At 46.2% G+C, this 25,518-nt stretch overlaps 2 protein-coding genes across 22 annotated transcripts in view; one reads left to right on the top strand and one right to left on the bottom strand.

Moving 5' to 3' along the window:
- Positions 1–9,579, top strand: part of SUSD5 (sushi domain containing 5) — a 52,409-nt gene extending 42,830 nt beyond the window's left edge. Inside the window, exons 5-8 of one of the 21 annotated variants that reach the window (XM_082348574.1) lie at positions 237–9,112; positions 9,222–9,237; positions 9,423–9,457; positions 9,496–9,579. In XM_082348574.1, the coding sequence (XP_082204700.1) occupies positions 237–1,531 (1,295 nt within the window). In that variant the 3' untranslated portion in view covers positions 1,532–9,112; positions 9,222–9,237; positions 9,423–9,457; positions 9,496–9,579. The other 20 variants (XM_082348571.1, XM_082348578.1, XM_082348564.1 and 17 more) reach the window with 20 other exon arrangements.
- A 24-nt stretch (positions 9,580–9,603) lies between these two features.
- Positions 9,604–25,518, bottom strand: part of CRTAP (cartilage associated protein) — a 36,026-nt gene continuing 20,111 nt past the window's right edge. Inside the window, exons 4-7 of the mRNA XM_082348701.1 lie at positions 24,089–24,217; positions 18,096–18,241; positions 17,035–17,118; positions 9,604–9,751 (exon numbers count right to left, since the gene is read on the bottom strand). Coding sequence (XP_082204827.1) covers positions 9,698–9,751; positions 17,035–17,118; positions 18,096–18,241; positions 24,089–24,217 — 413 coding nt within the window. The 3' untranslated portion in view covers positions 9,604–9,697. The remainder of the gene's footprint in view (positions 9,752–17,034; positions 17,119–18,095; positions 18,242–24,088; positions 24,218–25,518) is intronic.

Consider the following 25,518-nt stretch of genomic DNA (forward strand, 5'->3'; position numbering starts at 1 on the left):
TACAGTTGATGTTTTATGTTGACTGTAGACCCAGTTTCCTTGATAAACTTGCCTGTTAATTTGTTTAACACTTTGTATATAGGTTCTTTGGGTTTATCTGTGATACAGTCATAGCATCTGAGAATAACAGTTTTATTTCATTTGTTCCAGTCCTTATGCTTTTGGTTTCCCTTTCTGTGTTCCACGCTGGCTCTGTGACCTCGGACTTAATGAGGCTTTTCCCTCTTTCCTTCCAGACGGGGGTGAGGTACATATTGACTATGAAGATAATTTTCCTGATGACAGATCTGTGTCATTCAGAGAGCTCATGGAGGATTCCCGGACAGAGGCAGAGGAGGACAGGGGTCAGGCAGAAACCTCTGAGGAGGCTCCAAAGCAGGACCATCTGGTCTCTATTTCTGTGGGGAGAGAAGACACAGCCCAGGATACAGCTTTTGCGCCAACTACAGGTTTGCCCAGCACTGGGAGCGGTGTCCCCACAGACCTGCCAGGATCCCGACAAAACCAGAAGTACATGTTCTGGTTTCCTGTTGAGACCTTCCACAAGCCTGAGTTGGAAAAGGAGATGGATGAGGACACCAAAAAGCAGTTTCCTCCTGGAGACAACCACAGTGGCACCACATTGGCCCCAGGTGAGCCAGAAACCAGGGTCATCTACAGCAGCACTGATGGTCCCTTGGGGCCATTTGTGGGCAGGAATGACAGCAAGGCAGGTGACCCAATGGTGAGCAGCAGCGATGAGTCCTGGTTAGATGGCTACCCTGTGACCGATGGGGCTTGGAGGAAGACAGAGGCAGAAGAGGAGGAAGAGGAGGACAAGGGCAATCAATCAGTAGGGCTGGAAGAAACTGTCCTAGTTACACCCAATCAGCCTGCTCTTGTGGAAGTTAAGAAGCCCAGGAGTACCACCCTCACACTCAGTGAGGACACAACCCATCGTTCAGTTCTTCCAACTCAAACACTAGGTGTAGAAGCTTTGGCTCTCAGACCCATGAGTGTGTCTGAAACTGAGAGTCCCAGCAAGGGGGGTGGTGACTTGACCAGGGACCAGTCGACTGTTCCTTGGAGATATGCCACAGAGAAGTCTCCCATGTCCACCCTACCCTATGAGTTCACCAGCTCTATCCTGGAGATGGTGACAACCACCATCCAAAAGACGTCGGACCTCATTCCCTCAACTGTCATGGCGGCCACCCAGATTCCAATGGAAATCACTGCCCCTGAGGTCCAGGATACCTTTCCATACCTGCTGTCTGAGGACTTCCTGGGACAGGAAGTCCCCGGCCCAGGTGCAAGCGAGGAGCTTCTTCCAACCTTGGAGCCCTGCATAGGGGATAAGTGTCCCAGCCTCAGCAGAGGCCCCATCGTTGCCACCATTGTCACGGTCCTGTGCCTGCTGCTGTTCCTGGCGGGCATGGGGGCCGTGTGGGGCTACCGCAGGTGCCAGCGCAAGAGCTCCGTGTACAAGCTGAATGTTGGCCAGCGGCAGGTTGGTCACTACCACCAGCAGATTGAGATGGAGAAGGTCTAGCCACCTTGGGGGGCTCGCCCAAAGCCCCTTGGGAGGAAGATAAACTGTGACATATCACATTGAGAAACACTGACAATTCACTAGCGCACGAAACAAGTGGAGTAGGGCTCGTCTTCTTTTTCTCAGGTCTTTGTTTTCTAGGCTGAGAAGCATCTCTGGAGGCACCTGGCAGGGCAGGGAGGCTTTGGTGGCATCTTCACACACCTCAGCATCCCCTTGACCATCTGCCCTGGAACCTGTTGCACTAATCCCAGACCTGTGCTTCCTAATTCCAGTGAGAGGTCAAAACTCACCTCTTCATCTTACAGTTGTCTTTTCTTTTTTCTAAGAAAGAAAATGAATGAGCCTGAGACATGCAATTTTCGAACTAGATGTGATGTACAGAGCATTTGAGAGCAGTGTTATTTCGGATATAGATATTTAATTGCTGGGAGTGGGATATGGAAGAGTAATGGGTTATTTCCTTTTAATGCTGTGACGTTGCTGAGGGCATATGAGCCAAGAACCAGGACATAGTCTAGAAGCTTTGAGATTTTTAAAATTGTTTGTTGAAATTGGAAAGAATTTACGACAAATGTTTGGTTGGGGGGGGGAGGGGAGGAGTGGTGGGACACACATCCACCCCGTTCCCTCTATCCTGTGGGACAGCCCATCGTTTTTTTAAAAAACAAGGTTTGCTTTGTACCGGTAAGCACCGTTTCCTCTCAGAAGCAGTGGCCTGGTTGTCCTTGACCAGTCTGTGCCTAGGAATGTCTTAGAGTTTTTGCCAGGACTAACAAAACTCAGTCCTCGGTTTCCTTTCTCAGGATTAACCATTTCTCTGAACTCCAGGAAGAGAGAATGAGCTAGGAGGGAAAAAATGTTTCAAGAGGGCCAAGGGCTAGGATACCAAGCATGGGTACCTACCTGATAGAGAAGCAGAGGAATTGAAAAGGAATATGAAATGATCTGTGCCGATCTGTTCTTTACCCTGTTGTGGCGATTGTGAGCCCTCTAGAAACAGCCTGAACACAGGATGGACTCCCCATGGCTGTTGAGCACCCAGTTCACGGTGTCTCGATCATCTTATGGTGACTCAGCACATCTCGCTTATGATGACAGAGCATGGTCCTCAGACCAGTGGCATCAACATCACCTGGGAACTTGCTAGAGGTGCAAATTCTCTGGTTCCACCCCAGATGAAGTGGAGACCCTGGGGGTGGGGCCCAGCTATCTGTGCTTTAACTAGCCTGCCAGGTGATTCTGATGCACGCTCAAGACTGAACCACAGGCTTACAAGCACATAAATTTTGAGCTTTGAGGCCAGCCGAGGCTCTGGAGGCCCCGATGAGGAACACCTGAGGTCTGTCTTGCACAGAGGTCAGGCATCGCTGTGCCCCTGGATAGCATTTGAGGCTGCCGAAACATCACCTCCAACTCAAAATAGGTAATATTAATACAAATGTATTAATCAATTTATTACAAATAAATAATACATGCAAACGTATTATTTGATAGAACTGCAAAATAAACCCCACACATCAGTTTTTAAGTTTTTATTGATTTGGTGTCACCTAAATTAATGTTATAGGATCTAAAAATGCACGTAGAAAGGGAGTGCTTAAAAACACTGTAAACCTAAATTGTATGTCATCATGTGTGTTTTGAGACTGGTAAATGTTTACTGCTCACAAAAATTTGGGGGTGGGGATCCATTAACACAAAGCTTCTGACATTTTTGAAATAAATAATTATTTCCCCAAACAGTTACTTAGTGTATTTTATATCTGCGTTACGTCACAGTGGTTTTTTTAAAAAGGATTCTCTAGTAGTCTTGAAAGTAATGTCTTAGTACTTGTTGGATCTAAGACCACCCTTTCTAAGCCTCTCAGCCATGTGACCTCCCACAGCAGGATTCTGGGGAGTCTGCAGAGCTCCTGCCCCCTCCTCCCTCCTTCCATCTTCCTCACCCCAACCAGAGACCATGCCTCTCACTACAACAAAAAGCCCAGGGCCTTGCTACTCAAAGAGTGGTTCCCAGGCCAGCAGCACAGACACCACTTAGGAGCTTGTTAGAAATGCAGAATCTCAGGCCCCTCCCCAGACCTGCTGACTCAGACTCTGTGTTTGACAAGATGCTCAGGTGATGGGTGCGAGCGGTCAAGTTTGAGAAGCACTGGCCTAAGAGACCAGAACCAATTGCCTCCCTTCTCCTAACTGATGGGACAGTCAAAGGAATCAATAGAGAGAGTTAGGGGTAGGGACTGGTCAGGAAAGCCTGGGGAGGGTTAAGAGAACCATCAAGGTGCGGTGGAGGGCTGTTAGGGGCCCAGACGAGAGCTTCAGCAACAGGAAAGCCCCCGAGGGACAAGGGCTCCGGCCTCAAGAAGAATACAGCCCCTGTCCAGCGGTGACCTAGAGAGGCAGGGTTTTTAAAGACCTGGACCTCTTCTCTCAGCCTGCAGTCCCTTGCCAGCAAGTCCCAGCTGCGGTCAGCGGCAGTCCAGGGTGAGGGAGCCAGGGGCACAGGGCAAGGTGGACAACAGATCTGGAGGCGTGAATGGAGTAACCCAGCTCAGAGACTGTCAGCACCAGTCCCATCTGCCTTATGTCCCTCTTTACCTCTGCGAACACCGGGTATGACCCCTCCCAAGCCACCCAATGTTGTGGACACTGTTGGTGCCCATCCAGATGCCCTTCACTGGGCAGGTGAACCCTCCTCCTGCTGCCCTGTTGGCTGCTAAAATGCTCATAAATGCATACGCGTGCCCTTCTCACCCAGAGAATTGTCCTCAGCCTAATGGGAGTTCCGTCACCCAGGAGTTAGCCCCTCACACCCCCCCACCCATGCAGCACCCTGCATGCAGCCAGTGAGTAATGGACACAAGCACACAGAAGGCCGGCCTCCTTGCCTCAAGGTGGGAGAGCTCCCATGGGATCATGCTGAGGCTGGTCTCCCACGAGACCACACCCTTTCCAGCTCCTTCCTGCTTCCCTTCTCCTGAGAGCACCCCGTCACTCGCACAAGGCTTTGCTTCAAGAGATCAGGACTTAAGACGCCCATTGATGGGTAAACTCTTACTGCCTACACCACCCCTCCTGCTCAGTCCAAACTTTTCCACTGTATCCTCTGGAATTCTTGGGCTGACATCAACAGAATCCCTGTGTCCTCCACCTCCTCTTCCAATAGCCGATGTGTGTGAACTCTCTGGGCCATGGGTCTCGTTTTGCCCTGGCTGGTTCCTCACTCTTTCCACCTGCCTCCTTCCACACTTTTCTTTCTCCTTGCTGGTCCTTGGGTGATAGTCCTGGAGCACAGTAGCTGTTGGCTGTCATGCCTGGAGGCTTTTGGTCCTCGTTAAACAGTAAATACTTTGTCACTTCTCAGACCTTGGCAGCAAGGGACCAGCTCATCAGATCCAAAGCAAGCCCTGGATTCCCAGTGTTTTCCTAGTGAGACCCCAGTTCTCTGAAAGAGAGTCTTCCTGGGGAGAGGAATGAGCCTGCATCTCCTGAAGGCTCTGGGCCCGCCCATGGCTGGCAAGGACTCCCCCTCTGCGTGACAGCCAACAGTCCTTGGGGTGAGGGTTCTGCTTCACTAGATGCACATCCGAAACCTCACAGACCCGAGAAAGCAGCTCATTACAACACGCGTCCTAGAATGACTGGGTGTGGTTAAGACAGCCCCACCACCAGACAGAGAAAGAAAGCAGTCAAGAATAAGCAAAGTGAGGGACTTCCCTGCTGGTCCAGTGGTGAAGACCCCACGCTTCCACTGCAGGGGGCACGGGTTGGATCCCTGGTCGGGGAACTAAGATCCCGCATGCTGTGCGGTCAGAAAAAAAAAAAAGAATAAGCAAAGTAAAACATTTAATGTGATTCTAATTTCCCACAGAGTGAAATTGTACCCACTGCCCTGACCCAAGGAGAGGAGGTGGAAAAGATATCGGCAACAACCTTTGTGGTGTGGCAAAAGTGGGCCATCTTGTTTCTGTTGGTACAGTTAAGAAATTGCTTCATTTCTTCCCACTCTTTTTCTCGTAAAAGGAGGCACCATTAATCTTACGCTATCAGCTCCAAGAGGATAGCCAGTCAACTCACTCATTCAACGAGCCACCAAAGCCAGATTTGAGGTGGGGCGCAGTTTAGGCCTAGGGTATGGTACTCACTGTGCCCACCTCCAGGATAGAACATTCTGCTATGGCACATTCCACGGCTGCTCCTGACTTGTTTCTGGGGTAGGAGTGGGTCAGTGAAGGCGAAGCTGGGCCGTCCTGGTGAATTCCCTCTCAGGGAGATGCCCCGGGGACGGGCTGCAGGCACAGGAAGTCCTATGCACAAAACCTTTGGCTGAGGCTGACTTAAGGTCCCTTCCCGTCCCACCCGCCTCCTTGCATATAGTTTAAACTCTCCACACTAGGTCATTCAAGCCTGGAGTCACCAGAAAAAAAGAAGTCGCTGTTTGGGAGATGGCAGATGGTCAAGAGTTCGGACAGCTGCGATGAAGGATTAGTTGTGGGTTTTTCTCAGAGCCTCGCTACAAACTGTGCTGCCGTTCCATGTGCAAACACTATTAAATGAGAATGTTTTCTCTGGCTCCAATCCACCTTTTCCCCACAGTTTAAGTATTGAATTTAAAAAAAAAAAACTGAAGTAGTTTAGGTTTACATCTCACATTTAAAACTTAAAAACGTTATTTCCATCAATGTTGGCAGAAACGGGCCACTGTTGATTCCACCAGCAGTCATAATAAACTCTTTCCCACTGACAATCTAACAAATCATTTTCTGTTTGCCACTGAGTTTGGTTCAATAAAATTTTTGTGCTCTTAAAATTCCCTTAGTAAGAACTCCTAAAAGCAACGTTTCCGAAGGCGGCATTTGTGGGCAACGGACCCAGTGGTTCTGGATCCCAGAGGTGAGCACAACAGGTTAGTGGCAGTAATTAGAAAGCCTCAAACTCAGAAAGATATTAGTACATTGAATAGCGTGGTATGTATATTTCAGTCCATCAGTTGCTTTTAAACCTTTAGGTACACACAAACCTGCCCCCAGCCCTTCCCTGCTAAGGTAAAGTGTGAACATTAACAGACGTGCAGGGGGTGCCTTGAGACCCTCCCCAGTGTAGGCCCCTGCCTGGGCTGCCTGAGAGGCATTGGGGCTGGAGAGAACCCCCTGCCCCGTGGTGGGCAGCCTCCCTGGGTGGAAACCTAACAGTACCCGTGGGGCTGCGTGCAGGTGGGTCAGAGGACAAGCAAGGCATCCTAGTCTTGGTCTGGAAGCTCCCACAAAGCTTACAAATGTGTTTCGTTTTGTCTTGTTTTTTTCAAAAGACAGGCCAGACTAACGCTGAGCCCACAAGGTCTCAATCCAGGATTCTTCTAGGTTCTTCCAAGAAAACCCGCTCAGGGAGGTACTGGGCTGAGGTCGCTGAATGCAGCCTGCGAGCTGGGGTTTTTTCATGGTGGTTTTGGAAGAATCGCCCCACTTTTTTTTTTTTTTCATTTAATTGGTTTGGCTTCTTTCGAAGTAAAAACTTAGTAATTTGGTTCCACAGCCTTCAAGCAAAGCAAAGTGCTGACGGTGTTGATCCTACTGTCCCCAGGGTTTCTTTCCCAGGGGACATCGCTAGGATGGGGGTGGAGGCGCTTTCAGTCCCCAGCGAAAAGAGGCCAACCTCAGACAGTGAAGGAGAACCTCCGCCCACCACCAGGCAACCCTGTGGGGAACATCCTCACCCACAGAAAGCTCACCCGGGCTCCGAGGGGGAGGACCAGAGGGAAGCTCTGTGGGCACAGAGAGGTGGACAGAGTCAGGCCTCCTTGCATGTCCTCGTACAGCCGGCAAGAGCCGCAGCCCGGAGCTTCAAGGAGGCTCAAGCATGTGTGGGTCCAGAGCCTCCACTGATGGGGTCCTGGGGCAGGGCACCCAAGCACGGGCCCCACCTGCCTTGCAGTCCCGCCCTGGGACCCACTCCCCACAGGATCCCTGACTTAGGCTCTGCTAATGACCTCACCTGAGAAAACGCTCCAATTTGATTTGCAGCCTGAACCTGGCATCCCAGCCTCAGGCAGATGCTTGGCACCGAATGCCTTACTTACCCACCCAGCCATCTTCCCCATCTCAGGAAATGGCAACTCCATCCTTTCCGTGCTTCAGGCCCAAAACCTCGAGGTCACCTCGAGCCTCTCTCTTTTTCCCTCTTATGCTCTACGGCCAATCTGTTAGCAAATCCTATCGGCCCTGCTTTCAAAAAAAATCCGCAATCTGACCACTCCTCACCATGTCTCTCCTGCTACCGCCTGGGGCCGAGCCCGCATCCCCCTTGCCTGGATTTTTGCAGCCATTCTCTAATTGGTATTCCTGCTTCTAGCCTTGCTCGCTTCCAGGTTTCTCACAGGATGGCAGCTGGCGTGCTCCCTGTAAAACGCAAGTCAGCCCAGGCTCCGCTCTGCTCCACAGCTCCCACCCCACTCAGGGCAGAAGCCAGTGGCCTTACGCTGGCCGGCAAGGCTGAGCCATCCACCCTCCCACCCACACACTTATCCTCACCTCCTTCCATTCTGCCCCTGGCCCACGCCTCCCCTGGGCCTCCTTACTGTCCCCGGACCACACAAGCGCATCCCCACTGTCGGGCACTGCACGCGCTGCCCCCTCTGGCCTGGAATGCTCTGCCCTGAGACCCACTTCCCTAGGTCTCTGCTCTGCTGTCACCTTGCTGAGGCTTTCCCTGACCACTCTATTTAAAACTGCAGCCTTGGGACCTCCCTGGCGGTCCAGTGGTGAAGACTCCATGCTTTTACTGCAGGGGGCCCGGGTTTGATCCCTGGTTGGGGAACTGAGATCCCACATGCGCTGCGGCCAAAAAATTCAAAAAACAAAACAAAAACTGCAGCCTCATCTCCAGGCCTCCTTACCCCCTTCCCTGCTTAATTTTTCTCCATAGCAATGATCACCCTCTGATGCCTTGTACATATTTATTTTTGTTTATCTGTTGTCTGTCTTTCCCTGAAGAATGTAGGCTCCGTGAGGGCGGGGACTTTTTTTTTTCTGTTTTTCTGTGCAGTATCTCTGGTGCCCAGGTAAAAGCCTAGCACGTAGTAGGTGCTCAGTAAATATTTGTTGAAAGAGTGAATGAAACTAGCTTCCCTCTGCTTCCTTCCATTCCCAACTCTGAGACTAACGGCTGAGCACTGTCCTCAGATGGGATCTACCAACCATTGTAAGACTTTGGACATGTGAAAGTGTTGGGCAAAAGCCACATTTCTGTACTCGACCCTGTCTACCCAACTTCTTTTTCAATGGGCGCCAGAAAAAATGCAGGTCAGACCGTGTACAGACCATTATGAGGAGAAGTTTAACCTTTGTCCTCACCATCTTTGCTGGATCAGGGGATGGGGAGAAACAAAACCAAAATGTGGAAAAGCAGAAAGGCTACAGTAGGTTTTTATAATTATCACCTTTTAGGAGTATTTTTCTTATTTAAAAAATAATACTGATTTTCTGGGAAAAGAAAAAAACTATCCATGGAAAACTGTCCTAACCAAAATGGTGAGAAGGCAGGTATAAAAATGGAGAAGGCAGGTGTGAAGATGGGGGGCAGGTGTGAAGATGGGGAGACAGGTGTGAAGAGGGGGAGACAGGTGTGAAGAGGGGGAGACAGGTGTGAAGGGGGGCAGGTGTGAAGGGGGAAGGTGTGAAGATGGGGGCAGGTGTGAAGGGGGGCAGGTGTGAAGATGGGGGGCAGGTGTGAAGGGGGCAGGTGTGAAGGGGGAAGGTGTGAAGGGGGAAGGTGTGAAGATGGGGGGCAGGTGTGAAGGGGGCAGGTGTGAAGATGGGAAGCAGGTGTGAAGGGGGGGCAGGTGTGAAGATGGGGAGGCAGGTGTGAAGGGGGGCAGGTGTGAAGGGGGCAGGTGTGAAGATGGGAAGCAGGTGTGAAGGGGGGCAGGTGTGAAGAGGGGGGGCAGGTGTGAAGAGCGGGGGCAGGTGTGAAGAGGGGGGGCAGGTATGGACACGTGGAAGGCAGGCTCACCCCTGGTTAGCTGTAGTGAGAGATGGGGGCTTCTCTTTCACTTCACAGAGTAAAGAGAAGGCTCCGAGGTATCAACAACTTGTACTATTAGGAAAAGGAAGACAAAGAATCTGTGTTTCCTGAACATCAAGAGGAAGTCTCTCTGGCTGCTGGGGGCTAGCTGGTCTCCTCCAGCTCCAAGAGGTCATCCACATACTCCACAACCTCTCCCTGTAAGAGACAATAAGACACCTCTGTTAAGCGGGTACCTGACCTTCAAAGTGCTGGTGAGCAGAGACTGTTTACAAGAGGCAATTGCCAGCCACCCCTAGGCTGGAGCAGCCTTTCTTCCCTCGTGCCCAGAGGATCTGACTTCTCCCTGGGAGGGACCTGGCTTCCACACCATGTGAACTTGGAGTCAAGTGCTCCAAGACCCCCAGATGGCCTGTGTGAACTGGCGGTCCAGCCCCTTCTGAAAGACCCTGTTTAGTGCCCCTTCCTCTGTGCATCCCTCCCCCAGCCCTACTCCCCTCCCATCAGCAGTTACCCCACAGGAAGACTTTCTGTCTGTTCCCTTTCTGCCTTGATCACCAGACCATGAGCTTTTCAAGGACCAGGACCTTCTTCTGCAGAAACTGGCACACACAGGTCGCAGTAAACCTGCTAGGGGATGGCTGACTGCGTGTAGGCGTGTTACTGCTGGTGCAACTGAAGCAATCAGACCACTCAAACAAGAGACGCTTGGGTGGTACAGGAGCCCACCTGCTCCCTCCTTTTGCAATGAGCCTTAAGCCTCTACCTGAAACAGCCCAGCATACTTTCTGATTTCCTTCTCTGTGTTGATTCCACTCCCACGACACACCTGACCCACCAGCTGATGACACCCATTCCCTTTACTGCAGAGAATGAGTGAATCAACAAGAAGGCCAAGCCCCTTCCCCTGAGGTCAGTACAGGCAGCCCCACCGATGGTGACCACCCCCTGCTACAGCCTGGCCCCCCTCACGGAGGCCTCCTTCCCAGGCCAAGAGCCAATTTGCTCCTTTTGATATTTTAACACAGAGAGAGTCATAAAATCTCTCAGCATTTGAGAATAGTTAGAAAATCTATCAAGTACATGAGACACAAAAAGGGGTCTTATTATTTTTATCAAATGCTTCTACACGTCATGCCTGCAATTAGGAACTCAAGTGATGGGAGTGGAAGACCACTGCTTGAATAAACAACATTCTTCAGTTGCTTTCTGGACCCCAAAAGGAAAACAGGGTATGGCAGAGGATTACATATATGGCCATGACATCTGTTCCCAGGGTTACTGTCTCCTGCTGTGTGGCTACTGTGAGATGGGGATGATAGTATTGTTTGCTTTTAGCTCACTACTAAGTGTCCCCGGCAATAGAGATGAAAGAAACATATCCTCCTATAAGGTCACTGGTGTCGCGCTCAGATCTACCGATATTTTCCACGCACCCATCCCCCAGCTGCTGGGAGTGTCGTTGCTAATGGCTTATACCTGTCCCTTCTCTGCATGACTGATCTTGGCCAAAATGAGCAGCCCTGCCAGGGAGCTTATACACCACTCCCTCCGGGCTGCCAACAACTAGTGAGGTACTGAGAAAGGGGATGACAAAAGGCAGAAGGAGCTCTGTGATACAATGCATGCTCCAGAGCTCCCCGCAGGATCAGGATAACCTGACTGCAGGTGAGACCACATGTGTGCGTAGCTCCTTCCCCTGCCCCTCACCTCCTTTCCTACCCAAGAGCATCTATTTCAGCTTGCTTTATAAACATTCTGAAACTGTAACAGGGCCTCTGCAAAATTTTTAACCAGTGTGCAAACTTTCAGGAGCTCTTACACACATTTCAAGCCCAGAAAGATATAGGGGCTTCCCTGGTGGCGCAGTGGTTGAGAATCTGCCTGCCAATGCAGGGGACATGGGTTCAAGCCCTGGTCTGGGAAGATACCACATGCCGCGGAGCAACTAGGCCCGTGAGCCACAATTACTGAGCCTGCGCATCTGGAGCCTGTGCTCCGCAACAAGAGAGGCCGCGATAGTGAGAGGCCCGCGCACCGCGATGAAGAGTGGCCCCCACTTGCCACAACTAGAGAAAGCCCTCGCACAGAAACGAAGACCCAACACAGCCATAAAATAAATAAATTAAACAAATAAATAACCCCCCCCAAAAAAAAGTTAAAAAAAAAAGATATAAAGAAGAATACCACAAATATCAGGAGACTGTATTGACGCTTTGTTTCAAAGTAGCATTTTATCCTTTGGAAATTTTTAAGGATTAACTAAGAACTTTATTGTGTTGGTTACAGTTTATTTCAAATTATTACTTGCCATAATTTGATATATAATTTAAAAAATAGCTCATTCTTTAGAAATTCTTTTATAATTCTAAAGCTTTGATTAATAACCTAACTACTTTGGGAACTTCAATGGAGTCCTGTTATCTTGACAGGTCCAAGTCTAAGAATCCTAGGAATTTTAAAGCCTGCAATAAGCTTGGTCTATTCACTAGATGATTACTAAGCAGCCGTGTGACTTTGAGTAAGTCACTCTACCTTTCTGAGTGTGTTTCCTCATCTGCGACATGAGAGAGCTTTACTAAATCTCATAAAGGGTCTCTTCTTGTTCTAATATTTATGATTTTTTTCTAAATGCATTGTTCTTGTATGTTAAAAGTCTTCAAAGGGTTCATAGCCAGGAATTCCACCTCTGGGAATTTATCCTAAGGAAATGATCAGAGAAGAGGTAAAAGATTTAGTAACTGCTGTGTTATTTATAAAAGCAAAAAGTTGGAAGCAACCTAAATGCCTATAAAAAGAGCTTTATTTAAAAAATCCACACCATGGAATATTAGTCATTACAAAATTGTCTTTATAATGAACATTAACTAACAAGGTTAACAAAAACCACAAAATCATCTCAATAGGTGCAGAAAAAACATTTGGCAAAATTCAACACCAAAGCATTTGAAAAAATTCCTAGTTTGTTGAATGATAAAAAACATTCAACTAACTAGGAATAGAAGAGGAACCTCCTCAACCGGATAAAGGGCCCTACCACAGCTAAGAATGTACTTAATGATGAAACAGAAGGCTTTCCTTCTAAGATTAGGAACAAGACAAGGATTTCCACTCTCTCCATTTCTATTCAACATTGTACTAGAGGTTTTAGCCAGGGCAATTAGCCAGAAAAATAAACAAAAGACATCCAGACTGGAAAAGAAGTAAAACCATGTCTATTCACAGGTAACATGATCTTGTATACAGAGACTCCTTAGGAATCCATACACATCAAAAAAAAGTTTAGAACTGATAGACAAGTTCAATAAGTTTGCAAGATTACAATATCAACATACAAAAATCAACTGTATTTCTATACACCAGCAACGCACAACTAGAAAATCAAAATAAGAAAAACAATTCCATTTCCAATAGCACCAAGAATAATAAAACTTGGGAAAATATTATTGAAGGAAGTTAAAGAAGACCTAAATAAGTAGAAAGGTATCCCATATTCATGGATCGGAATATTTAATATTGTTAAGATGTCAGTCAATCTTCAGATTCAGCACAATTCCTATAAAAATCCCAGCTGCCTTTTGCAGAATTTGGCAAGCTGATCCCATATTTCATATGGAAATGCAAGGGGCCCAGAATAGCCAAAACAATCTAGAAGAAGAAGAAAGAAGTTGGAAGACTCACACTTCCCAATCTCAAAATGTAGTACAAAGCTACAGTGTTCAAGACAATGCAGTACTGGCATAAGGATAGAAATCTAGATCAATGGAATAGAATTGAGAGTCCAGAGATAAACCTTCACATTTAAGGTCAACTGATTTCTTACAAGGGTACCCAGACAATTGAATAGGGAAAGAAAGTCTTTTCAACAAATGATGCTGGACAACAGTATTTCCACACACAAAAGAATGAAATTGGATCACTACCTCACATCATATGTTAAATTAACAAAAAAAAATATTGTACACCTAAATGTAAGTGTATAACACTATAAAAACCTTAGAAAAAACCAGTAAATTTTAGTGATCTTGGATTAGACAATATTTTCTTTGATATGACACCAAAAACACAAGCAACAACAGGAAAAATAGATAAGTTGGATTTCATCAAAATTTAAAACTTTTGAGCTTTAAGACACCATTAACAGGGCTTCCCTGGTGGCACAGTGGTTGGGAGTCTGCCTGCCAATGCAGGGGACACGGGTTCGAGCCCTGGTCTGGGAAGATCCCACATGCCGCGGAGCAACTAGGCCCGTGAGCCACAGCTACTGAGCCTGCGCATCTGGAGCCTGTGCTCCACAACAAGAGAGGCCGCGATAGTGAGAGGCCCGCGCACCGCGATGAAGAGTGGCCCCCGCTTGCCGCAACTAGAGAAAGCCCTTGCACAGAAACGAAGACCCAACACAGCCAAAAATAAATAAATAAATAAATAAAAAATAAAAATAAAGGAATTCCTTTAAAAAAAAAAAAGTAAAATAAATATCCTTCTTTTAAAAAAAAAAAAGACACCATTAACAAAGTGAAAAGATAATGCACAGATTGGGAGAAAAATTTTACAATTCATATATCTGACAGGGGACTTATAACCATAATATATAAAGAACTCTTACAACTCAACAATGAAAAGACAAGCAACCCAATTTAAAAATGGGCAAAGGACTTGAATAGAATCAACATTTCTCCAAAGAAGATATACAAATGGCTAATAGCCATATGAAAAGATGCTCAACACCATTAGTCAATAGGGAAATGCAAGTCAAAACCATAATTAGGTACCACTTCACACCCACTAGGATGGCTATAATAAAAAAGACAGACACACACACATACACACACACAAAAAGAAAGACAGACACTATAAGTGTTGAGGAAGATGAAACAGATTAGAACTCTCATACATTGCTGGTGGGAATGTAAAATGATTCAGCCACTTTGGAAAACAGTCTGGCAGTTCTTTAATAAGTTAAACATAGAGTAATAGGACCCAGAAATTCTACTCCTAAATATATACTCCTAGGTATAAGAGAATTAAAAACTTTTGTCCAAACAAAAATTTGTACCCAAATGTCCATAGTATAATTATTCAAAGTAGCCAAAAAGCGAAAACAACCCAAATGTCCATCAACCAAGGAATAAACAACAGGTGGTATATCCATACAGTGGAATATTATTCAGCAATGAAAAGGAATTTTTACATGTAACGTGATGCATGTTACAACATGGCTAAACCCGGAAAACATTACGCTCAGTGAAAGAAACTAGTCACAAAGACCAAAAACCATGATTCCATTCACATGAAACATCCAGAACAGGCAAATCCAGAGACAGAAAGTAGGTCAGTGGTTGCCAGGGGCTGGGGGAAAGGGTCAGGGTGGGCAGAGGGGAAGGAATGGAAAGTGACTACTAATAGGTTTGGGCTTTCATTTGGTTTTTCTTTTTTTTTTTTTTTTTTGGCTGCACTGTGCAGCTCGCGGGACCTTAGTTCCCCGACCAGGGATATGGAACCCCGGCCCTCGGCAGTGAGAGCACAGAGTTCTAACCACCAGACTGCCAGGGAAGTCCCTGGGCTTTCATTTGGGTGAAGAAAATGTTCTCAAATTTGAATGCACAACTTTATGAATATACTAAAAAAAAACCCACTGAATTGTATACTTTAGAAAGGAGAATTGTACAATATGTGAATAATATCTCAATCAAACTGTTCTAGAAAAACATAACCAGGGAAATTGCTCATACTACAGTGTTACATGGAAAAGCCATGATATATAATTACAGTCAAGTTTATAGTGAATATATATTGGAAATATATAGAAAAAACTGGAGACATAAATACCAAAATATCAATAGTAGTTTGCCTCTAGATAATCAGGAACTCTACTGTCCCATTTTTCCTAAATACTTTTTTCTCAGGAATTCCCTGGCGGTCCAGTGGTTAAGACTCCATGCTTCCACTGCCTGGGACATGGGTTCGATCCCTGGTCAGGGAACTAAGATCCCGCATGCCGTGCTGTGCAGCCAATAAATAAATAAGTAAATAAATATATTTTTCTCCACTTTTCAAACCATAGCGGTCAACCTTGTTTGTGTCTGGTCAGCATTCCTTCCTGTTCAGCATCCTTGTAGTCATATCACAGGCTCTGCTTCAAGAGAACCCAAGCCAAGACATATGGCACATGGGTCACTTCCTAGTTTGTAAAGCACTTCGACATGCAAAGTGGTATTTCATTCTTCCAACCCTGTGAGGTCAATGTTATTAGCCCCATTTTACAGACGAAGGACTGAGGCTCAGGGGAGCTAAATGCATGCTAGTGGTCGATCCATCTCATGCAAATTCATGCACAGAAAACAAATTCCATGATGATGTCTCATTTACAGGTGCTTCACTGAAAACTGGGGCAGTGGAAAGAGCAGACATGGAGGCTCAGGGCTCCCAGGTCTGGCCTAGCAGCTCCCAGAACCTTCCTGTTCCCCAAGCTCCTCAGCTATAAAGTGAGGGGTCAGACGAGAACAAACCCGCAGCTCTCTCCCAGCTCCGATGGCTGGCAAGGCCCCAGCTGTCTTAGAAAGAGTTTGACGGTTTGTTCCAAACGCATCTCTCTAAACGCTACCCCTAATGATGGCTTTTCTGTGACTAAGCTGCCCCACCACAGAATGACGGCTCCACAACCAGCAGAGTCTCCGCCGTCAATAAAGAAGTCGGCTAAGTAAGACTTAATCAGGAATTTCAAGCAACCCCAGAGAAGGATAAAATGCCTAATTTACAGAAAACAAAACAAAAAAAAAAAAAACAAACTGACAGAAAAATTGGGATGTGGGCTTCCCAGTGTCTTCAGAGTGCTAAAATTCAGTGTGTTTTATAATGTTAAAAAATGATGCTTGGGCTTCCCTGATGGCACAGTGGTTGAGAATCTGCCTGCCAACGCAGGGGGACACGGGTTCGAGCCCTGGTCTGGTAAGATCCCACATGCCGCGGAGAAACGAAGCCCGTGCACCACAACTACTGAGCCTGCGCGTCTGGAGCCTGTGCTCTGCAGCAAGAGAGGCCGCGAGAGTGAGAGGCCCGTGCACCGTGATGAAGAGTGGCCCCCGCTTGCCGCAACTAGAGAAAGCCCTCGCACAGAAACGAAGACCCAACACAGCCAAAAATAAATTAATTAATTAATTAATTTTTTTTAAAAAAATGATGCTTGATGCCACACGGTGCAGGAAAAGAAAAAAAAAAGATGCTTGGACGGCTCCTGTGATGGGTTCCTGGAGGACGGCTCCGTACTCTGTCAGGAAACGTGGTGCTCCAGCCTGCGTTTCCTAGAAAACCCTTCTTGCCCAGGCCAGTGCTCTGACACATTAAAACGCCCACAGAAACTCTGTTTCCCAAGGCCCCTTCTGTTTCTCATTTCAGGGACGACTCGGCCTTCCAGTGATTTTTAACAAAGCTGTGAGTAATATTTTCTCTTAGCCAGACGTGTGCTAAACAGAAAAACTTACCTCATCATCATCCATTATGTTTTCCTTAGCAAAGTCATGCAGCTCTTTCTGGAGTGTCGTCACGTTAAAGAACTGAACTGCTTCCTGTTCAGACACAAACAGAGAACAGTTTATATGACCAACCTTTTAACGGGAGAACTGGGCTGGTGGCAGGCGGGGGAAGGGTATGAGCTTTCTTTGGGGGGTGATGAAAATGTTTAAAATTAAATAGTTGTAACGGTCACACAGCTCTGTGACTATACTAAGACCACTGAATGGTGCACTTTGAAAGCATGAATTTGACAGTATATGAATTATATCTCAATTTGAAAAAAAGAGTAGCCAATCCTGAGTGAATGAAAGAGAAAGTGTGTGTGTGTGTGTGTGTGGTGTGTGTGTGTGTGTGTGTGTGTGTGTGTGTGTGTGTGTGTGTGTGTGTTGGCTGGACACTGAAGTTGAAGGAAGATGCATGTATGGCAAACCAGGACAGCATGCACAAATCTCAATGAAAATACAAGTTAAGGGCAAATTAGAAAAGACCTTCTGAAAGTGATATATAATCCATAGGTTTCCCTGAACACATGCAAAGCTGAGTGCATCCATCAAGGGAATTAAATGATGATTCATCCATAAACAAGCCTGCCATGGAGTTGTTAAAAAAAAAAAAAAAAAGTAGGTGGTATGGGTGCGACATGGGAAGTGTTCATGATGAAATTGTTAGAAAGACAAAGCAAGTTGCAAAACAGTATGTAAGATCCCATTTTTGTAAAAATTAACAGTTACATGCTGCATATACAGTAAATGCATAGCTATAGGGCAGGATGAGAAAGAGAAAATATGGGATTAAGAAGCAGTCTCAATTCCTAAGTGAATCATTTCTGTAATGTTTAAAACTTGTAGAGTGCTTACTAATTTAGAAATGAGAACAAAGAAGTAAAATGTTAAAAGATAAAAAAGCTATCAAAAAAACTGAGTTTCCCTTCATTTCTGAAATAAACCATCTCTTAAGATGCAAAGTTGCTTCCTGAAAGTGGGATGAAGAAGAGAACAGGAAACGCAATGCCTGGTGCACTGGCACGTACTGGTCTGGGCTGGAAATGCTCCTCCAAGAGCCCCCACTTGTCCCTGTGGTACTGATAATACACCAGGTTCTGCTGCATGACCTTATCGTCCTGGTCAAAGAGCAGGTAGCTGACCGCACAGGGGGCTGCGTTCTTCAAGTCGTTCACTGAAGGCAAAGGAAACAAGAACAGGAAATCAGCCAACCTCTCACGACCCACCCTCCATTGAATAACACCTTCAAAAAGGAAAAGATCACCAACAAGCCCCTTCTCCACAGACCCTCCTTCGGAATACCTGCAAAGACAAAAGAAATCTTCCCAGGGTGAAAAGGTCACAGATAGGGTATCCATGGGAACGTGGAGGCCAGTTTGGAAAACAGAAGAAGTTCCTCTTTAGGCAGAGACCTATGCAGAAATGCCTACTATATTCCCCTCACGCCTTGGAGACCTGGGCTGGTGTCACATCCCTGGAACCTAAGCAGGCTTGGGTCCCAAGGCTGGACTGTCCTGAAGCTGAGGGAGCTGGTGAGGACATGCCAGCAAATGAGCTCTCCTTGGACCTGCAGTGCCTGGTCTCCTCTGCATGTGAACCATAATCTCCAGATCCAGGCAGGCCCTTCAAATGCTAAACCAAGCCTAGTTCACCCAAAAAAGGGTCCACCCTCTGGGCTGGAAGAGTTTTGAAAAGTCACCTGGTCTCCATGTCTCCTGGTGGTGGGGTTCCCACCTCCAACCTCCTTCCTTAGAGTCACCCCACCTATGGACGACAGCGCCCTCAGTGCAGCGGTTTTGCTGGGGCTGCGATTTCTCCGTGGGGTGAAGGGTAAGGGGGAAGAAGGAACGAGACACAAGCCCTTGGGGCTTTCTTCTGGCACACTCCGCTCTCCTTGACAACCCAGGAACACGACTTTCCTAAGGCTCTGGTTGCCCAAGTATCCAAGTTGGGCATGAAGAAATGCTGCCGCCTTGTGGCCGTTTCCCATAACAACAACTTTAAAACCGCTGCTTATGGGCACTTCCTAGTCACAAGGCCTGTGGGGTTGGAAATGACACCCGTCCTCAAGAAATGTCCTGGGGTGATTAAAAAACATTTCAAAACAGGGCCGACTTTCAAGAAACCAATTTCAAGAGGTAAATTTCACTCACACTGTTTTTAAAAATAAAAAAGAAGCACTGGAAAAGATGCTCCACATAGCTGGGACTTCCCTGTTGGTCCAGTGGTTAAGAATCCACCTTCCAGGACTTCCCTGGTGGTGCAGTGGTTAAGAATCTGCCTGCCAATGCAGGGGACACGGGTTCGAGCCCTGGTCCAGGAAGATCCCACATGCTGCAGAGCAACTAAGCCCATGCGCCACAACTACTGAGCCTGTACTCTAGAGCCCACAAGCCACAACTGCTGAAGCCTGTGCGCCTAGAGCCCGTGCTCCACAACAAGAGAAGCCACCGCAATGAGAAGCCCGCGCACCACAACGAAGAGTAGCCCCCCGCTCGCCGCAACTAGAGAAAGCCCGTGCGCAGCAACAAAGACCCAATGCAGCCAAAAATTTTAAATAAATAAATAAATAAATTTATTTAAAAAAAAAAAAAAAAGAATCTGCCTTCCAATGAAGGGGACGCAGGTTCAATCCCCGGTCAGGGAACTAAGATCCCACATGCCGCGGGGCAACTAAGCCCGTGAGCTACAACTACAGAGCCCATGCACTCTGGAGCCCACACTGCCACAACTAGGGAGAAGCCCATGCACTGCAACAAAGAGCCCGCATGCTGCAACTAAGATCCAACACAGCCAAAAATAAAATAAATAAGTAAATAATTTTAAAAAAGATGCTCCACATCACTATTGTTAGAGAAATGCAAATCAGAACTACAACGACGTATCACCTCACACCATTCAGAATGGCTATCATCGAAACTTTTACAAACAATAAATGTGGAGATGGCGTGGAGAAAAGGGAACCCTTCTACGCTGCTGGTGGGAATATAAATTGGGAACAACCACTACAGTGAACAGTGTGGAAGTTCCTTAAAAAACTAAAAATAGAGCTAGCATATGATCCGGCCATCCCACTCTTGGGTGTATATCTGGAGAAAACCAGAATTTGAAAAGACCCAGGCACCCCAACGTTCACTGCACCACTATTTACAACAGCCAAGACATGGAAGCCACCACAATGTCCATCAACAGACAAACAGAAAAGGAAGATGTGGTACGTTTATACAATGGAGTATTACTCAGCCATAAAAAAAGAATGAAATGATGCTGTTGGCAGCAACATGGATGGACCTAGAGATGATCATACCTAGTGAAGTAAGTCAGACTGAAAAAGACAAATATATATCACTTACAGTTGGAATCTAAAAATTGATACAAATGAACTAATTTATAAAACAGAAAGACACTCACAGACTTAGAAAACAAACTTATGATTCTCAAAGGGGAAATTAGGGGGGGTAGAGATGAATTAGAAAGTTGTTATTAACAGATACACCCTCATATATATAAAATAGATAATCAAGAAGGACCTACTGTGTAGCACGGGGAACTCTACTCAACACTCTGTAATAACCTATATGGGAAAAAGATCCAAAAAAGAATAGCTCTATATGTTTGTATAACTGAATCAAGTTGCTGTACACCTAAAACAAACACAACATTGTAAATCAACTATAGCCCATATAAAAGAAAAATTCAATTAAAAAAAAAGTAGTACCTGCCATATTTCCCTCAGGGCTTGGTAACCGGTGCTGGGGTCACATCCCTGAAGCCTAAGGAGGCTTGGGTCCCAAGGCTGCTCTCTGGCGGGGCTGAGGGAGCTGGGGAGGATATGCCATCAAATGAGCCCCCCTTGGACCTGTAGTGCCAGGTCCCCTCTGGATGAGACTGCCATCTCCAGATCCAGGTGGGCCCTTCCAAAGCTAAGCCAAGCCTAGTGCACCCAAGAAAGGGTGGACCCTCTGGTCTGGAGAAGCTCTGAAAAGTCACCTGGTCTCCATGTCTCCTGGTGGTGGGGTTCCCACCTCCAACCTCCTTCCTTAGAGTCACCCCACCCAGGGACGACAGCGCCCTCAGTGCAGCGGTTTTGCTGGGGCTGCGATTTCTCTGTGGGGTAAAGGGTAAGGGGGAAGAAGGAATGAGACACAAGCCCTTGGGCCTTTCTTCTGGCACATTACGCCCTCCTTGACAACCCAGGAACATGATTTTCCTAAGGTTCCGGTTGCCCAGGTATCCAAGTTGGGCATGAAGAAATGCTGCCGCCTTGTGGCCGTTTCCCATAACAACAACTTTAAAACCACTGCTGATGGGCACTTCCTAGTCACAAGGCCTGTAGGGTTGGAAATGACACCTGTCCTCAAGAAACGTCCTGGGGTAAGTGATTGAAAAAGAATTCAAAACAGGGCCAAGAGGATTCAAGAGGCCAATTTCAAGATGTAAATTTTACTCACACTGTTTACCTGTAATCCAGAAAGCAAAGATTTCTTGGGGAGCAGCAAGAAAAGCTGAAAGTTTTGGTTTTTTATCCATTATGTCTTTGCCACAGTTTCTGATATTCTGGTTGGTTTTTAGAGTTAGGATTTCAGAGGACCGACCAGTGAGCTTCCAGGGCCTGGAAGTGTCCGGAACACCTCTAAACTCCTGTGTTCTCGCGTGTTCCCACTGAACCAAGCCTGCTTAGTGGCTGGAAGATCCATGTTTCAATGTCCATTCACGGGGTAGTTGAGTGAAGTGTCAGCACAGCTTCTCAGGAAAATGAAAGAAAAACACGGGCTATATTTTCCTCCAACAGAACATCTATAAACTGAATCCAAGATCAGCAATGTGTTGATAAAAGTTGAAAATGGGTGATAGGCACCCTGGTGTTCATTATACCAACCTCTCCAACATATGTGTTGTTTTTTTTTATTACCTTGGTTTTTTTTTTTTTAATTTATTTATTTTATTTATTTATTTTTGGCTGTGTTGGGTCTTCGTTGCTGCACACATGCTTTTTCTACTTGCGGTCAACCGGGGGCTACTTTTCGTTGAGGTGCACAGGCTTCTCATTGCAGTGGCTTCTCTTGTTGCGGAGCACGGGCTCTAGGCGCGTGGGCTTCAGTAGTTGCAGCAGGCGGGTTCCGTAGTTGTGGCTCGTGGGCTCTAGAGCGCAGGCTCAGTAGTTGCGGCGCACAGCCCTAGTTGCTCCGCGGCATGTGGGATCTTCCCGGACCAGGGCTTGAACCCATGTCCCCTGCATTGGCAGGCAGATTCTTAACCACTGCGCCACCAGGGAAGCCCCCAATATATGTTTTTAAATTTCCAGAAGTTAAATAAAACATGTATGTAATTTTTTTATAATTCTCATTAAAACAGGGTCCTTCCACGTGTGGCTGAATATAAGCCAACAGTTAACACTGGGGTTGGGGGGAGAGCAGGGAGGGGGATGGAGATGGGTTATTTGCTTTTGATGTTTCTCTGTACATCTCTGAGATGTTTGGTTCACTGCAATAAGCTTCTCCTGTAAGCCTTTTTGAAAAAAAGCACTTACATTAAATCAGTTACTTATATTAGAAAAGAGGGCTCTTCATAAGCAAAGACACTGTCTAGTGGAAAACTGTCCCCTCCACACTAGAATGCGGTCAATAAATATTTGCTGGCACCATGCTGTGAGCTCAGTGCTGCCTCATAGGAAAGCACGTTCACACATTACATAGAACTAGACTCTTGTCCTCTATGCTGAATAATCCTTTACCAGACAGCTCACGCTGGGGTGACAGTGGCAAATAAAATCTCATCCTTCCCTCCATGAAAGGGGACTTCTGGGAAGGACACCTGTTAAAAACACACCTCAACCTCTTCTTGATCTCAGAAATGTCCCAACCAAGGGACATTTCAGGACATTTCATTGCATCCTTAGATGAGGTTCCGGCCGCTCTAAGATCAGGTTCACTGCTGAGAGAGGCCAGTTACCTTCCTCAGAAAAACATGGTATAAATGTCAGTATCAGAGACTTTTCAGGAACAAAGGAGCCATCTTGATTAACAGCAAAAGTTTAAATATTTTTAATTTAAAAACTAAAAAGAGAGAGAGAGGGAGAGAAGGAAAATATTTTTTCTTTTCTTTTTTTCCCTTTTTTAACCTTCAGCAGGCAAGGCTTTCAGTGTGTCCTGGAGAGGAGATGAGATGGGATTAAAAGGTAGGCAGGTTAGGTGGCTGCTGGAGCAGAGGGAACCCAACAAAGAACAGGATGGACACAGCGGGGAAGGGGGGCTGTGGAAGACAAGGTCACCTGGCACTCCTCCAGGACATCCCTGAGTCCCCAAGACCAGCTGCCCCTGAGTTTGAAGAGCAGCCTTGGGGAAGCTAGCCAGACACCTGCCAGTGGACCCAGACATTTCATCAGGAGGGTAGAGTTGTTGCTGCTGCAAATGACCCTAGTAACTTCCCGTGCTTGTCACTGAACTGTCAAGGTACACACTGCTCACGCGAGTGGCACCCAGCAATCTTGGCTACAGGGAGAGGGGGGAAAGCCAGGAAATTCAGGCTCTGAAGTCTGAACTCCAAGCTCCTTTCTTTCTCCCATGTGTCCCCTTTGTCCACTTGGAAGGTTCTGATTGATAAACTCCAATTTCAGGCCAAGGCAGGACCAACTGCAATGACATTCTAAGAGTCTGAAAAGTAAAGCCAATGATGTGGAAGAAGGGAAATAATGATATTTAAAAAAAGAAAAAGAAAAAAGGGACTTGCCTGGTGGTCCATTGGTTAGGACTCTGCGCCTCCACTGCAAGGGGGCATGGGTTCGATCCCTGGTCGGGGAACTAAGATCCCACATGCCATGCAGAGCGGCCAAAACAACAACAACAACAACCAAAAAAACAGTTATATAGAGTTTGCCATGTGCCAGTGTGTGAATTTCCTAAGCATTCCACGTCTATCAACTCATTTAATCGTCAACAATCTTAGGAGGTTAGTACTCTCTACAGATGTGGAAGTTAAGTCTTAGTACCTTGCTCAGATCTCCTAGAAAATGATTACTTACATTTATAATAAGCAAACTGCAAATAATGATACATGGTAGCCACAAATTTCTCGACTGGATATCCTCCTATAACTGGGGTGAGGTTCTCTTCACACTGTATTTTGCATTCCAGAACTTCCACATAATGATCTGAAAGAACACACAAATTTTCAGGCAGTGTATCCATTATTTTCTTAATGCCGCTTCTGCCCCACTGCCCCAAAAGATCAAGGTAAAAGGTAAAAATGATAAATGATAAAATGATAAAAGTAAAATATTCACAACACTTATGATAAAGGGCTAAAATCTTTCATGCACAGAGTTTCCTAAATCAATAAGAAAAAGACAAATGTCCACTATAAAAATAGCCAAAAGGATGTTAATAGAAATTATAAAAAGGGCTAATAAACATTGTGAAAAGATCTTAACCACATTTGAAATTAAGAAATACAATTCTACCTAAAATAATGTAAGCTATTACATTGGCAAACTGTTTAAAATTTGATGATGTCCAGTGATAGGAAGAGAATAGTGAGACTCATGCCCTCATGTTCTGTTGGTAGGAGCAAAATAGGAACAAATGTTTTGGAGTACAATTTGGCAAAATTTATCAAAGGTTAAAATACACATATTCTCGGTAATTCCCTGGCGGTCCAGTGGTTAGGACTCTGTGGCTTCCACTGCAGGGGACACAGGTTCGACCCCTTGTCAGGGAACTAGATCCCATAAGCATGCCGCAACTAAGAGTTCTCATGCCACAACTAAAGATCCCGAGTGCTGCAACTAAGACCTGGTGCAGCCAAATAAATAAATAAAATAAAATAAAATAAATTTTAAAAAATACCTAAATACAGTCACATAGAAAGATGTCAAAGACTACATTTCCCAGCCTCCTTTGCAGTTAGGTTGGGGCCATGTGACTAAGTGAGCCATGAAATGTGGACGGTAACAACTGATGAATACTACTTCTGGAGCTGGTCCCTAACAACCTCCCAGGTGACCCTTGGCCCCTCCCTTTTCTCCTTTCATGCAGCCAGAAGCGAAAGACTCCAGCATGATGATACACATTTTGCCAGCAAGACTGTGGAGGAACAGGCACTCTCCTACATTGCTGGTAGGAATGCAAAATGGTACCTTAAAATACCAAATAATTTATGTAAACCTTTACTCTGAACTATCAATCCCACTGATGTTGACTTTGCAAACACACTTCCATACTTAGCAAACAACAACCCACTAAAATTCCCCATTGCAGTATTAGATGTAATAGCAAAAGATTGGAACAGCCCAAATATCTATCAGATAGTTGAATAAACTGTAGTACATCACTCCCCCAACCCTCAGTGGAGCACTCGGCAGTAATAAAAAGAATGACACAATCTCTACGCACTAGTTAGGATATATTGTTAAGTGGAAAAAGCATAAAATAGAATAGTGTTTAACGTGTGGTA

Source organism: Balaenoptera borealis (assembly GCF_965194805.1).
Source record: "Balaenoptera borealis genome assembly, chromosome: 12".
Lineage (NCBI taxonomy): Eukaryota > Metazoa > Chordata > Mammalia > Artiodactyla > Balaenopteridae > Balaenoptera > Balaenoptera borealis.